This window comes from Nilaparvata lugens, chromosome X (assembly GCF_014356525.2).
Source record: "Nilaparvata lugens isolate BPH chromosome X, ASM1435652v1, whole genome shotgun sequence".
NCBI lineage: Eukaryota > Metazoa > Arthropoda > Insecta > Hemiptera > Delphacidae > Nilaparvata > Nilaparvata lugens.
The window spans coordinates 82,226,345-82,242,201 of record NC_052518.1 but is presented as its reverse complement, the minus strand read 5'-3'; the positions used below and the strand labels follow the sequence as shown (position 1 = coordinate 82,242,201).

Here is a 15,857-nt window from a genome sequence, read left to right as displayed (position 1 = left end):
TTTACTCTACTAAAAACTATAGTGAGGTCCACGTTATAATGGTACTGGAGAAAGATAGGAGAAAAACGTTGCCGATCCTCTGTCTTGTCAATGCATTCTATAGACGGTAGCTGATACAGGTTTATTGATGTAATATTAACTGTTAATTCTCGTTTAAAATAATCAATTATATTCTATTAAGCAAGAAATTATATTATTCAATAATTTCATAATAAATTTTCATAACTTAGATGAAATATTTTGTTAATTAATGATTAATTCTACACTGTTTAAAGACGATCTGGCAACAGGGCAAAACGAGAAAGAGATAGCGCTATCCGCTTTGTTGAATGATAGACAAGGATAGCAATACTATTGCTAATCAAACCTGCCATTATAACGTGAACCACACTATAGTACTTATTTTTTGTAAAGCTGTGTGACGCTGGTAGTCACATACTGTGCCGTTCTTACACTCTTACCCAACAACCCAACATGTGGATGCGGCATGACAAATCAACACTTTTAATCTCATTTGCAAATGATATTTCCTCCTAGATCTGCTCAAAAGTTTAAAAAAATCTAAGAAAATAACAATTTTTATGTTTACATTCTACAGAGCCGGTACGACTTGGCCCGCTACTGATGAGAGAAATCTTCGAACAGATTCCAGATAGTTTGTTAATAGCCGCTCTATCAGGTACGAATTTTCTTAAAATGTTATATGTTAACATCTACACAATAGCTGTATAATTTATAATTTAATAAAGGAAGGAACCCGCTTATACACGTACGGGATAGGAAATTCATGAATGACGCATCATCACGTCTCAACTACTCAACTGATTAACTTTAAATTTTGCATACAGATCCTAAATTTACCGAGGATGGTTATATTATGCCTATTTTAAATTAGTCAAGATTTCAATAGGTCAAGTTTTCAGTTTGCCAAGTTTTTAATTAGACCCACGCGGAGCAACCTGCTAGTTGGTAAGAAATAGGCATATTGTAAATATGAATTAAATTCGTTTCATCATGAAAAATGTATTTTTTAAACATTGATTCTATCGTCTTTATCAAAACTCTGCTCCTGTAGATTGCACAAGAATTAAGTTGTCCGAGTATTCTAAAATATGAGTGGACAAAATATTCATTGCCAACTAGCTGGTAACCCGTGCTCCGCAAGGGCGTATTTCAAAACTTGACATAATGAAATTTGAAGAATTGAAAATTTACCTATAACCATCCATCCTCGGTTAATTAAAAATCGATATGCAACATTTCAAGTTAATCAGTCTAGTAGTTCAGACGTGATGATGCGTCAAACAATTTCACTATCCCGTAGGCTAGTTTCACATGGCAGAATCCCGTCTCCTGAAAGTCATATTTCATATTTCGCAGCTCTCCTTTGCTTTCACATGGGGATCTTACAATTCAGCCGACGGATCTTACAATCAAGCCGACGTTTGCTCAAAGCATGACTCATCACTTTTTCTCAAAGTCTAACTTCCTTAAAAATATAGATAAAAGATTTCTGATTTCAGATTTGGATTCAGCAACCCCAAATTCTTTCAAGCGTAAGTCCCATTTTCAAAAATACCCGAAAACAAGGGAGTTATAGCTGTTTTTAATATAGCTTTCCATTATCATATGATTATATAGTAAACGTACTAAGATAATAATACTCCTGCCTCACGAAGGGACAGGCAAAGGTTTAAGAAGTTTTTAAACACCTGAAAAGTTTAAACATGAACATTTTTAATTTTTAAAAGTTCTAGTTTTCGGAAAAAAATTTTACTTTGAAAAGATGAATCCAAATATGAAATCAGAAATCATCTCCACTTATCACCCAATAAAACACGACGAAAAGGAATCTTGTACAGTAAACTTCACTGAATTTCAATTGTCATTCAACAATTTAATTTATCAGGTTCAAATAGTTGAATATCACTCCAATTCCCAGTAATTATTGACTCTGTTTCTTTGCAACAATCAGAAAAATCGATTATGAACATACCGTATAAACATTGAGCTGATCTAAATCGATCTTGAACTGAATTGAATTTATTGCCAAAAATTACAAATACATATTTTTACAATTCAATATAAATAACATTGATTGTAAACTAAGTGCAACAATAACATCACTGTAATACTTGGCACTGCCAAGTCTTGAGGCCATCATGACAGTGGATCTTTCACAAAGAAAAACAAATGAATTGATACAATAAAAAGAAGTTCCTGTAATGTGACGTGGGACAATTACATACCTACTATGTAATAATATATATTTGATCTATGGTAATAATAGGAATTAAAAGAATAAAAATTGTTATTCCATTCCAAGTAAAACGAAACTGATGTCTGTGTTTGTATTAGAACTGCTGAGTGGATAATGCATATTGAAAAAGTCATGAATAGTCCTGACTAGTTACTCAGAAAGCGATTTTTTGCCGTCCTTATGAATTCTGTTGAATCAAACAAAATTATATTTAACAAGTTGCGCTGAACCTGGTAGAATTCATAGGAACGGTAACAAATCAATTTTACGAAAATCGATGTGCATGTCACTGGATTTAGAAGATCAATGCGATAATGTGTTTTATCACAATTTAATGATTATCATAGAAATGTTTAAGTGAAAACGTTGGGTGCAAACCTACTGCCATGGGGAGACAAATAAATTTATGAAAAGCTTCATAACTTGATAATATGTCATAGACTAATTTTTAATTTTTTTTGTCAATCGGCAGGAAAACTTTGGTTTTTCAAAATTATCTTACTCCCTTATTTTTGGGTATTTTCAGAAATCAAGATAAATTTCCCACCAAATTTCCTACAGCGTAAGTTGTATTATAATAACTACAGTACATACGTACTGTATAGAACAGTACCTGTTCGTTTTTACTGTATAATTATATGATAATAGAAAGCTTTATTGAAAACAGCCATAACTTCCTTGTTTTCGGATATTTTCGAAAATGGGACTTACGCTTTAAAAAATTTGGGGTCGCTGAATCCAAATCCGTCCAATGTTCTTCGACAAAAAAAAACGTGAACACTGTTCAGTGTTCAAGTTGCACGTCTCCTATCGTGTGAAAGAGGCCGTACTTGTATAAGCCAGTTCTTTACTTTTTAGTATAGATTAAATATGAAGATGAAGTAAGAGGGCCTTAGGCGAACGCACAGCACACATCAGCAGACAGTCGGAGGAAAAAAATCAAACGTCTGCTCACATGAATGAGTAGTCATACTGTGGAGACAGACAGACGTCAGTGTGCGTTTGAACATTTGAACACTTGGGGAAACAAGTTTTCTCCATCTTCCTGCATACGTTTGTCTTCTGCTGTGTGCGTCGTTTGTCTTTGGTCCTTTCAAAAGTGACATCCATTTCAATTTAATCTATTTATCAATCCAATCATTGAATTATAGATTAATAATGCGAAATAATTGTGATAAGACCTACATCTTTTCTTTCTATGGTTATTGAATTGGTTTTGCTCATTTTCTCACCTATTGATCGTATCCAATCATTGAATAATAAACGAATATTTTAGGACAAGAATAATGAATAATAATTGTAATAAGACCTGCATCTTTTCTTTCTATGATTATTGAATTTGTTTTGATCATTTTCACGCCTATTGAACGTATCAAGTTTTCCCAAATCATAAAATAAGCTTGTCGATTAGCCTATAAATCAATGTTCAATAACTGAACATGACATGTATTATGAAAAATGCCAAGTCTCTTTTGCTGATCACACTATTTCACTTAAAACCAATATTAATTTACAACAAAACCATGGCAGATGATAAATTTATTCTTCATGATAGGCTAGATGGAAGAATGATTAATAAAATTACAGAAGACATTTTTAATCACAACGTGAGAATTATTCTGAACGCCTAAAGATGGTTTTCCACATACTAGTACCTATCAGTGAAAGCATACACGTACAGTGAATGTGGCCGGTAAAATGAAAATATAAATTCCATGATTTCCAATGGGACTATTCATACGTGGTTGCCGGACTGGGTGGAAACAGTCCCGTTAGAACTCATGGGAATAATATTTTCATTGTACTGATATATAGGATTTCAGCCTTATAGATGTTGTTGTATTTCTCCATAACTGAAATAATAAGACATTGATGTTGTCTATACCACTATAGCCTATTTGTTTATTTATTTATATATTACATGTCATAGGCCATTACAAGAAAAGCATGGACAATTGTCATACAAAAATCAGTCAATAAAAACTTAACTTAATCTAGCAATACAAGTTCTTATTTCTAAACAATGCATTATATTAAGATGACAAAAGTAACTATGACTATGATGCACACTATTATAGATACCAGTAACACAACAAACAAACATTTATAGATAAAAAATAGAATAGTAGAGTACGGTACTAAAATATAGTCAGTCTATCAGCCTCTTTCACATAGTAATTAATCTTGAAAATGTTGAAAGGAAGGCCTAGGATTTAATTTATGAGTGCCTGCCAACTATACGGACACTCCTCAATCAACCAGTCCTTAGTCATTCTTTTGAACAGGCCAAGTGATTGAGCCTCCTTTAACCGGGTTGGCAACGAATTAAAAACCTTTATACTTTTGTCATGATTTGTCATGATTCTTGATGACTTGAAAATGGACCGACAAGAAAATCTATGGGGCTTCCCAAATATGATCCTAACAGTTCTCTTCTGGGCTTTGAAAACCATCAGTGCATCTCTTGAAGCACCCCAAAGCAGTATGCCATATGAGAGTAGTGACTCAAAATACCCATGGTAGGCAGCAATCACAGCATCTCTTGCCAGAACCCCAGATAATCTTGAGATAATGAAGGCTGCTGAATTGAGTTTTTTTATCAGTGATTCCACATGAACTGACCATGCCAAATTCCGGTCGACAGTCACTCCCAGGAACCCTGCCGAGGTAGAGGGCTGAACCTCCTCACCATCAATATCAAACTGAAAAGAGCCCAGCTGTGATCGCTGTATCTGGAATTCAATAAATGAGGTTTTCTTAATGTTTACCTCCAACAAGTTTGCCTTGCACCACTGAGCCACCTCACTAAGCACAGAGTCTGCAGTCAGCTGAAGTTCATCACTATTCCTAGCTGTTATTAGGAAATTTGAATCATCAGCAAAGAGAACTGATTTGGCATGATGTACATTTGCAGGGAGGTCATTAATGTAAATCAGAAACAGAAGGGGGCCCAAAATTGATCCCTGTGGGACCCCTCTCCAACAGGACGAAGTTCAGACCTGAATTTACCATTAATGACAACACCATTATCGCCCTCTATTTCAACCATCTGGTTTCTGTTACTAAGATAAGACTCAATCATCGACAAGAAATTACCTCTAATTCCATAGTAATGAAGCTTCCTTAGGAGAATGCTGTGGTTCAGGCTGTCAAATGCCTTCTTCATATCAACGAAAAACCCCATGACCTTAACACCCTGATCCAATGATGAATAGATATCACTGATGAAACTCTCCAATGCATCTACGGTTGACATTCCAGCTCTAAAACCATATTGACACTCACTTAAAAGATTGTTATTCAGGAAGTGAGCCAGCAAGGGGTCATATATTGCTCTCTCCCATACCTTGGACAAAGAGGTCAAGTTAGCTATAGGTCGGTATTTATCCACTTCCTTCCGAGAGCCTTTTTTGAAAATTGGCTTTAGCTTAGATACCTTGAAGCAGGCGGGGAATGACCCAGAAGCACATGATCCGTTCAGAAGCTGAGTGACAGGACCACTGACACAATGGAAAAACTCATTTAGTATTTTTGAAGGAATTTCATCAGACCCACTGGACATTTTCATTTTTAGCTTCTTAGCAATAGATACAACCTCTTGCTCAGACCAAGTTGGCATCTCAGAGACAGCAGCATTACCAGGGTTAGAATTTACAAGTAAATCACAAAAAGAAGGACCGTCAAAAACCCCCAAACTGAGCCTATCATTCGATGAAACCACCCCAGCAAAGTAGTTATTGAATACTTCAGCAACTTCACAAAGTGATCCTACTGGGAGGCCATCAATCACAATTGGATACTCAGTACTCACCCTGATGGGAGTTTCCTTCCTGATTAGATTCCATACAGCCTTAGATTTGTTGTCAGCAGAAGCTATCAGTCTCTTGGAATATTCAGTCTTGAGAGAATGGATCAGCAGTCTGATGTCAGAGGATATCTTTTTGAACAACTCACGAAACAGAGTATTTTGAGGAAAGCCTTCATAAACAGCTCCAGGTCTCGCTTCCTGTTACAGAGATCCTTCAAGTAAGGATTTGACCAGGAGATCTTTGAAGTATTTCTGGGAATTCCTCAAAGGAAAGGTCATTTCAAAACCCTGAACAAACATCTGGACAAAGTAATCAGTCTGAGCCTCGTGGTGAATCTCATTCAGATATATAGGTGACCAGTCACATTGACCTAAGTAGTGAGAGAATTTCAACTTGTTTTGATCAGAGAAAGATCGTTTCATTACAGCCTTGAGAGATTTCACCTGATGCAGAGGTAAAGGAACAACTATCTCCTGAGCAAAGTGATCGGACAGAGACAAGCTAATCACTCTTGACAATACAGCATCAATATATTTGACACTGATGAAACCATTATCCAACAGAGTGGAAGAGTGAGCTGTAACCCGAGTAGGCTCCCCAATCACATCCTGAAGACCATAGGCACAGAAGACTGACATCAACTCCTGCTTTGAGCTTGAGTTGCTGAGAAAGTCAACATTAAAGTCGCCAATCACAATAATTCCCTTAAATCTCTTAAAAGTTGAAGAAAGAAGCTTGTCAAGCCTGTCAACAAATGTATCCATTGAGCTGTCAGGGGATCTATAAATACAGACTATTAGAAAATCACCCTCCACAGTCACAGCCGCTGCCTCAAAGTCTGACTCGCAAACCTCTGCTAAGCTGAATTCAGAGGTCAAAAATCCACATCTTGAATATATGGCCACACCACCGCCCTTTCGTAACTCTCTGTTGAAATAGCACACAAGATTAAAATTTTCAATATTAACACTTTCACTGCCATTCAACCACGTTTCAGAGAGACATAAGAGATCAACTCTACTTAGAGATTTGTTTTCCTGCATGTTTTGAATTTGCAGAGCCAACTCTGTGTTTTTATTACGAATACTTCGAACATTATAGTGCAGGACATTTAGAGTGACTGGGCCTGACATAGAATTAGGTGAGTGACCATGGTTGCTTCCAGCCTCAGCAAGACAGTCAATCAGATTTGTGCGATCTTCAAATGTTTGCAATCGCTGGTTTAATCTAAAAAATTGATTGGTCTATAAGAGATCAAAACTGGAATTTCATGAGTAGCTACCACATCAGTACGGTCAACCACTATAGAATCAGGTGTTGCTTCAATAGAGCAATGCACACTACCATTTTCGCCAATTCTCTCATCACATTGGAAAGGACCATCATCACTAGCACGTGAGCCACTACATAAGGTGGCATCAACTGTCACAAAGGATTGTGTCATTGTATCAGTTACAATTCTGAAAATTCTCTTTGCAACCATGAACTTACCTCTCCTGTTCAAATGAAGACCGTGACTAGTGTGGAGACGTCTTTCAATAGACCATAAATCTAAAATTTTTACAGAGTGCAGTCTAGACAAACACCTTATGATTCGGTTTATAGCAGCTATAGATCTATTTTCAATGGAACTCTCAAAGAGATCGTAACGGTAGGGTATGGTTGATATTATCAGATTGTTGTGTCTGTAGGTCCCAATCACCTCAACTAGTTTAGCAACAAATCTCTCCTTATCAAGATCATTAAAACCGGAGTGAATACTATTTGTGCCACTCAGAAGCACAATCCAATCATTTCGATTCAGACCTACAGTCTCATTAGGAGACAACATCCAGTTTGCAAGAGTCTCAAACTTCATCCGGGGGCCACAGTGGAAACACAAGATATATCATACCCTCGAAGTAACCCAGTTAGAGGCTCTCTAATTCCCTTACCGTGGCTATCAGCCCAGATATGAATTTTTTGGCTCTCATAATAATTCATATCACTTACCTCTTCACTACAACATGATTTGGAAAGGCTTTTAATTTGACTTCTTGCTGAATTCATATTTTTTTGTATATCTGACAATAGTCTATTGCTAGAGTTCAATAGTGATTCAAGTTTGGAGATTCTGTGTACAAGCTTACATCTAATATCATCATAATCCATTTCATTGTCTTCACTAACCATGTTATTACTAGTTATTGCATTGTAGAAAGTATTCTTCTTAAGAAAACACTCATTAGCCTGAGTGGCCAATAGGGAAACATTATCTCTAAGAACAAACCCCTCAGCACTCTTAGTTTGAGTTCCAACATCCGTTGAAACTTTATCAGTGAGTTCCATAACTAGTTTCTCGTTCATGATTGATCGGTCAATGGCAGCATTCCATTGAATCCTCATTTGAGAATTAGCTTCACTTAATGCTTGGTTTTCGCTTAACAATCTCTCAACCAAGCTAAAGCATTTATTACACTCATATGGATTAGAATTAAGTGATGAATGAGTAGCTATAGTTGGGTCCATCATTGAATCATTACCTTCTGTATCAGAACCAACTATTTTGTTTGAGCAATTTTTATTAATTATGGGAGTAGAGCACGAACTGCCATTGAGAGAATTACTGACTGGAGGAGCATGGCTATGTAAGATTGGAAAATCAACTATTTCAGAAACATTTTTGTCAGTTTTAAGAGAGGATTTACAATTTTTATCTAAACAACGCCATTGAACCTCTCCAGCTGCCGTGTCAGATGATCTTCTAAAACTATAATTCTGGAATATTAATTTTGGGTTACCACGGTTTGTAACTCCAATTGTGAAATCTCTCATTTTTGAGGGGTATTTAATTTAACAAAATTGAAATGTAACAAATCACAACTAAAAAAAAAAAATCAGTCAAGATAAGTAATCAACAATCAGGGAAGAATGAATAATAAATATGTAATTGAATGCAATAAAGAAAAGAAAATTTAAAAATTACAATAGGCCTATTGTTTAATTTAAATCCAATTCGCAAGTACCATTATTTGAATCATGTAATAATGAGAGAATGAATGTCCAAAAGTTAGATTGAAAAGTAAACTAAAATAGTCTAAATCTATGAACTAAGAACTAAATTGTCCAAATTTATTAAGTCAGTAAGGGCAATAGATCAATAAGGTCAGTGATGAGATAAATTAGGTATATTTATTGAGAGTTCAAAAGGGCTAGTTTATTTTTATTACGAATTAATTGTTCAAAATCAATTCAAATTACAGAACCAGGTTTCATGGCAGCACCTATAATAGTAATAGAAATAATAATAATACTGAGGGTGATGCCCACATAAGTTCTTATGCTTGTGCGTGGGTAATGAGTGAGAGGGATTATTATGATGAGATATAACGACTACTTTTTATGTAAGCCTAGTCGGGACCGACGACTTATCATCTCCTCCGAAAGACGGGAAAGACCTGCCACATCTTCAGCATCAAATATAGTGCTATTGACAAAATTAACGTCTTATTCTTTCAGCCTTATTAACCATAATTTATTGAAACCCCAGGTTTATTTGTACATTTTTTGTAGATCCCAAACTTGAAGAGCATTTCAAAGTAGTTGAAGATGCATTGGAGCAAGGGATTGACTTTACAGGTAATAAGAATTATTTCTACCATAGAGAAAATATAGCACAAGAAGATATTCCATGGTATAGGGTATTTATGTTCCAATTTTCAACGTTAACTCAAGCTGACAGTCCTATAGTGAGGTCCACGTTATAATGGCAGTGGAGAAAGATAGGAGAAAAACGTTGCCGATCCTCTGTCTTGTCAATGTTCCTTCTATAGACGGTAGCTGATACAGGTTTACTAACTGATGTAATATTAACTGTTCATTCTCTTTTAAAATAATCAATTATATTTAATTGAGCAAGAAATTATATTTTTCAATAATTTCATAATGAATTTTCATAATTAAGATAAAATATTTTGTTAATTAATTATTTAGCTCTACATTGTTAAAAGACGATCTGGCAACAGAGCAAAGCAAGAAAGAGATAGCGCTATCCTCTTCGTTGAATGATAGACAAGGATAGCATACCATTGTTAATCAAACACTGCCGTTATAACGTGGACCTCACTATAGTTCTTATTTTTCATGAAGCTATGTGACGCTGGCAGTTCTTACACTCTCATCCGGCCAGAACAGTAATAATAAATAGCAGTCGACAGTTATCGACTTGAGTTTACAATAAATGTGCTTGAAATTTTGACATGAACGCCCCATACCATGGGATATCTTCTTAATTATGTTATCTTTATTCTATGCATCTACTTTGGTGGGATGTTTCTGTGTAAATTCTACACAGTAGTGGAATAATCTACTAATCAATTATTTCTTATGAAATTCAATCACTGATATCTTCTAAGTGCCGGCTTTTATGCAACCGGGCCTTAGTTCTCAAACAACTTTAGCACCAGCATTTTTGCCCGGTTGCAGAGTCGCTACATAAAGTCACCCATAGTTAACAGAGCCATAAGTTTACAACTCGCCCATAAATAGATGTTCGTTGCAGAGTCGTTTACCAGACCCCTGTTAGCTATGGCTCTGATAAGGCACACACATAAGTTACACTTCTGCTCATACCACTTTTTGCGTGGTATGCTTCTATTCAAGAGTAATGTATTGGCAACGGAGAGAGAATCACTGTGAACAGTTCTTCCAAACCTCCAGTCGGATGACGTCACAACATTACGCTTGTTTAACACAAAACTGCTGTCTGCTTATTGTGTTGTTTATGCTTGGAGGTTACGAATCAAGATCATAAACTGCAGACTAATTTGTAATTATTTTCAGTTCGATTTCATTTGGTTTTATTTAAGTTTGATTTTTTGATAGCTAAATGAATGGATTAAGTAAAATAAAATTAGAGGTAGAAGTACAATAAGTAACTGGTATATTTATTATTGTATAATATTAATAAAAAAAAATTTTGTCCAGAACTATTCCATTACCTTCTGACATTTTGATATATATTATGTTGGAAGCAAAACAGCCAGTTTACAAGATAAATTTCTAATGACTCTGCATACGGTGCTTATTATTAAAACTAATAATAATTGATTATTTTATTTAAGTATTGAAAATTGTATTACATCTTTGTACAAGCTACTCGAATAGTCAATGATATTTTATTCAGTTGATTTACACTTTGTCTACAGTTTCAAATAGTTATAATGTTTCTACGTTATTATAATGTAATCAACTATTATGTATGATCATTTTCGTCTGTCTTTACATACGAACAAGTCAACATAACCTTAAAACACACTTGGCGCGAATGTATAGTGGATTTATAAGCACGATTTTGGGCATTTAAATTAAGAGTACACTTAGTTATTGATAGCCTCAGATGACGTCATCTGCCTGAAGGGTTTTCGTCTCTGCAACAGAAAAACCTGTTTGTTGGCGCGCTGTTACCTATCGGCTGTTAAATAGTTAAGTCCACGCTGTTAACTATGGGCGACGTTATTTGTCGACTCTGCAACCGGGCGCATAAGTCACCAAAATGTTGTACACAAATAGTTTTCTCTAAAAATGTTGTCATTTTTTGCTGTAGAAAACAAGTTAAATGTTGCTGTGTTTATCAAGAAATTGGCAACAAATTGCGGAAATTTGTTGAAATCTCAGTTGACAACTTTGGTGTAAAATAGTAAATGAAATTATTTGTATTAAATGAAAAAGACTGACATTGTCAAAAAAACACAGATTTATTGATACTTAGAAAGACCGGTTTCGGTTATTATACCATTGTCAATCTCTGATAAACTAAAACTAAATACAAGAGAATTTAAATAATGATGTCATCTGCCTGTAGGGTTTTCGTCTCTGCAACAGAAAAACCTGTTTGTTGGCGCGTTGTTACCTATCGGCAGAGCGATAGCTAACATAACGTCTCTGCAATGAAATTGGCCTGTTAAATAGTTTAATAATAATTAAATGCAGCAGAATTTATACTAGTAGGCGAGTACTGCTATTGGTCAAGGGCATGAACGCCTGCCATTGGCCCAGCTAGACAGTCTCCTCCTACTCAACGATGTCACAAAATGGCGGCTTGAGCAACAGACTCGCCATGATAACAAATATTACTTTCAGTACAAAATAAGAACCAAGAAAACAAAATGGGGAATCTAACTTTGCAGAACATTTGATAACAAATAATCACAAGTTCACGATCATCACAAGTTGAGGAGAATGTTGAGTTTCTGCATGTTAATAACAAAGGCAGATCTTTGAAAATTCTAGAGGCTTTAGAAATAACAAGAGTAATTAAGGAAAATTCCCAGTATAGTTTAAATGACCAGATTCATTTCAACCAATACAACACTACGAATTTAGTTTTATCATAACATTGTAAGCATAAATTAGTCAATAGTTTTTCCAGTTACTTATTTGTTTTTATTATCTTCCACTTGTTTTCTTGGTTCTTATTTTGTACTGTAAGTAAATTTTGTTATCATGGCGGGTCTGTTGCTTAAGCAGCCATTTTGTGACACCGTTGAGTGGGAGGAGACTGTCTAGCTGAGCCAATGGCAGGCGTTCATGCCCTTGACCAATAGCAGTACTCGCCTACTAGTATAAATTCTGCTGCTCTTGTATTTAGTTTTAGTTTATCAGAGATTGACAATGGTATAATAACCGAAACCGGTGTCTTTCTAAGTATCAATAAATCAGTGGTTTTTTGACAATTTCTTAGTCTTTTTCATTTAATATGAATAATTACCACAATATCAACTTCTCAACTACACAAAAAGTGAAATTATTCATTTTTCACATCCAATCACAACTTACCTACCTTCATTATACCAAAAATACCTTCATAGTACCAAAAATAAATCGTATTGAACATAACTATTGGTTCAGACAATGAAAGTTTCCAGTACCGTATGACAAGAATAACTGGAAATTTTGTCCAAATTTTGGTTGGCATAATATACATTGCCATAGAGTAAAGATATTTGACCGAGCGAAGTGAGGTCTAAAATTCAAGTCGACAGTTTTGCATTTCTCTTTATGTTTGTATGTTTTTCTATTTTTATGTTTACATTCATGTTCCGCATTTACGGCGAAACGCGGTAATAGATTTTTATGGAATTTGACAGGTATGTTCCTTTTTAAATTGCGCGTCGAGGTGTATACAAGGTTTTTGGAAATGTTCCATCTCAAGGATAATATAAAAGGAAGAGGAACCTCCTTCATACGCCAATATTAGAGTAAAAATCAGACTAAAGAATTATTCACCATAAATCAGCTGTCGAGTGGATTATAAATTGCTTGCAACGACGCATGCAATTCAATATCTCAATGTAACTTGGTAAAAAATCAGCTGCTGTGTGGACTATTAATTGCATGCCTCATTGAATGCAATTTTTATGCACTATTAAATGAACAATTGATTGCATGCAATTAATAACTAAAATAACATAATTTGTCTCTCGACCTTTCCTTTCTCTGCTTTGAACTCGGGCTGACCGGTTGCCAGTAAGTCTTGAAGGAGATTAGCTTTTGATGTAAACATTTTTAATACACCAACCCCAACAGCCATTATCCGTTTTCACACCGATATCTCGCCGACGCGACATACAGACAGGATTTACTCTGATGGACAGTAAAAGAGGAGGCTGTGGTTTATAACTGCGCGAGGTCTACTGTTCACAGAAATACTAGCTAATCTATAGTGAGGTCCACGTTATAATGGCAGTGTTTGATTTGCAATTGTATTGCTATCCTTGTCTATCATTCAACAAAGCGGATAGCGTTATCTCTTTCTCGCTTTGCTCTGTAGCCAGATTGTTTTTTAACAATTTAGAAATATGATTAATTAACAAAATATTTAATCTTGATTATTAAAATTCATTATGAAATCATTGAAAATGTAATTTCTTGTTTGATAAAATATAATTTATTATTTTAAACTAGAATGAACTGGTAGTATTAAATCAATAAAACTGGTATCAGTTACCCTTCATAGAAGGCATTGACAAGAAAAGGATCGGCAACGTTGCTCTCCTATCTTTATCCACTACCATTATAACGTCGACCTCACTATAATAGATTATTGTCTCTTAAATTGATCTGCGTCTATTTTTTCATTTCTGTAAACAGTATTTTAATCAAGCCCCTATCAAAATCTCCTTATAGTTAATGAAGCTTGGAACGAGTTCCAATATCTTTATACACTTGGGTCCGGTTGCACATAAGCTTATTTGATTTTAATCATGATTAAATGCATTGAAAACCAATCAGAGATGACTTTTTCGAAAATAAGACTCTGAAATTCCTCGTGGTATTTAATCACGGTTAAAATTTGACAGACTTTTATGCAACTTAGTCTGAGTACTTTGCGAATCCTCAATTAGAAGAGCAGAAAAGTGTGTTGATAAAGGAAGAGAAACTTTCTACTAGAAAGTAATTTCAACTGTATTATTGTTCAATAAGTAATTTACATCTTATATTTTCCTAAAACCTATATGGAGACTCATTATGTTTTCTTTTCAGGTCATTCAGAAAAAGAGATATTGAAGGCATTTTTTAACAGCGAAGCGTTTCTACCATTCATTGAAGCACTCACATCTATATTGAAAAATGATAATAAAGAATAATTTATTCATTTGTTAGTTTCGTAATGCATATGAATTATGCTGATCAAGCCAAAATTAAAATTAATGTTCAGTATGTTCACATTTTGTAATCTCTATTATGAAGGAATAATCCTTAATCTGGATTTAATCTGGGATAATTTGAAAGTTTGCGAACCTTAATTACTTGGACAGTACTTATTATACTTGAATAATTTATTTACAATAAATTAAAGACTAGAAATCATGACATATACCAGCTTACCAATTTTTATATAAATCAGTAAACTAATTTTTATATAAGATCAGTAAACTGAGATATTTATTGTTTTACAACAATGTTCAAGGTACTTCATATCTTATCTTCGAATTTTAAATTATGTGAATGTGAGAGCACTTATTTCACTTCCATTGTTGAACTCAGCCTTATCAATATGACTTTTCGGACTTCCTTTCCTACTTCCAGACTTGAAAACTTAGATTTAAATATAGATTTTAATGTTTATACTGTTAAACTTAGAAAACTTCGATTGATCACTATTCTATTCATATTCTGTATTCGTATTTTGTATAAATCTCAAATCTGTTTCTGTTGTGATTTCATGGCAAGTGAATTTGAATAATATTCCATAACAGTGAGCATAGATTCTGTCACCAAAAGTTCATTTCTTGAAAAATGAATGAGTAATTTTCATGTAGGCTATTTTTCAAACACAATATTCAAGATATAGGCTACCCCTTTCAATCAGAATAATCAATGCAAAAACTAATAATAATTGTACATTTTTTGTTTGTATTTTTTGTATAATAACATCTACACAACTGTATTTTTGGTGATAAATATTGTAATATTATAAATTAAATTTGTTTCAATTAAAATAGTCAAAACATGGATATTATGGTCTTCACTTTGCTCCTGTAAATAATACAAAAAATATGGAATATATTCTTGCCAGCGTGTGTGGACGACACTCTTACTCAAGGTATGCTAACTGTAGAATAGAATAGCTCTATCAATGTAAAATTATCTAATTATTTGAAGTCGAATTATCTTTTTGTTTCAAGTAAAAATAATTTGAAATTTAAAAACTATAAATGATAGTGATGTTTCAGGACAATTCCTGTCTTACATTCATCCTATAAATATAATAGATGAAGGAGAAATATATTCAAACATTTTAGAGA

At 34.4% G+C, this 15,857-nt stretch overlaps 1 protein-coding gene across 4 annotated transcripts in view; it reads left to right on the top strand.

The window, feature by feature from the left end:
- Window positions 1–15,568, top strand: part of LOC111046732 — a 37,488-nt gene extending 21,920 nt beyond the window's left edge. For 3 of the 4 annotated variants that reach the window (XM_039441734.1, XM_039441738.1, XM_039441737.1), the window contains exons 5-7: window positions 599–679; window positions 9,622–9,687; window positions 14,593–15,568. In XM_039441734.1, coding sequence (XP_039297668.1) covers window positions 599–679; window positions 9,622–9,687; window positions 14,593–14,696 — 251 coding nt within the window. In that variant the 3' untranslated portion in view covers window positions 14,697–15,568. The remainder of the gene's footprint in view (window positions 1–598; window positions 680–9,621; window positions 9,688–14,592) is intronic. The other variant, XM_039441735.1, reaches the window with a different exon arrangement.
- Window positions 15,569–15,857: the final 289 nt, after the last annotated feature.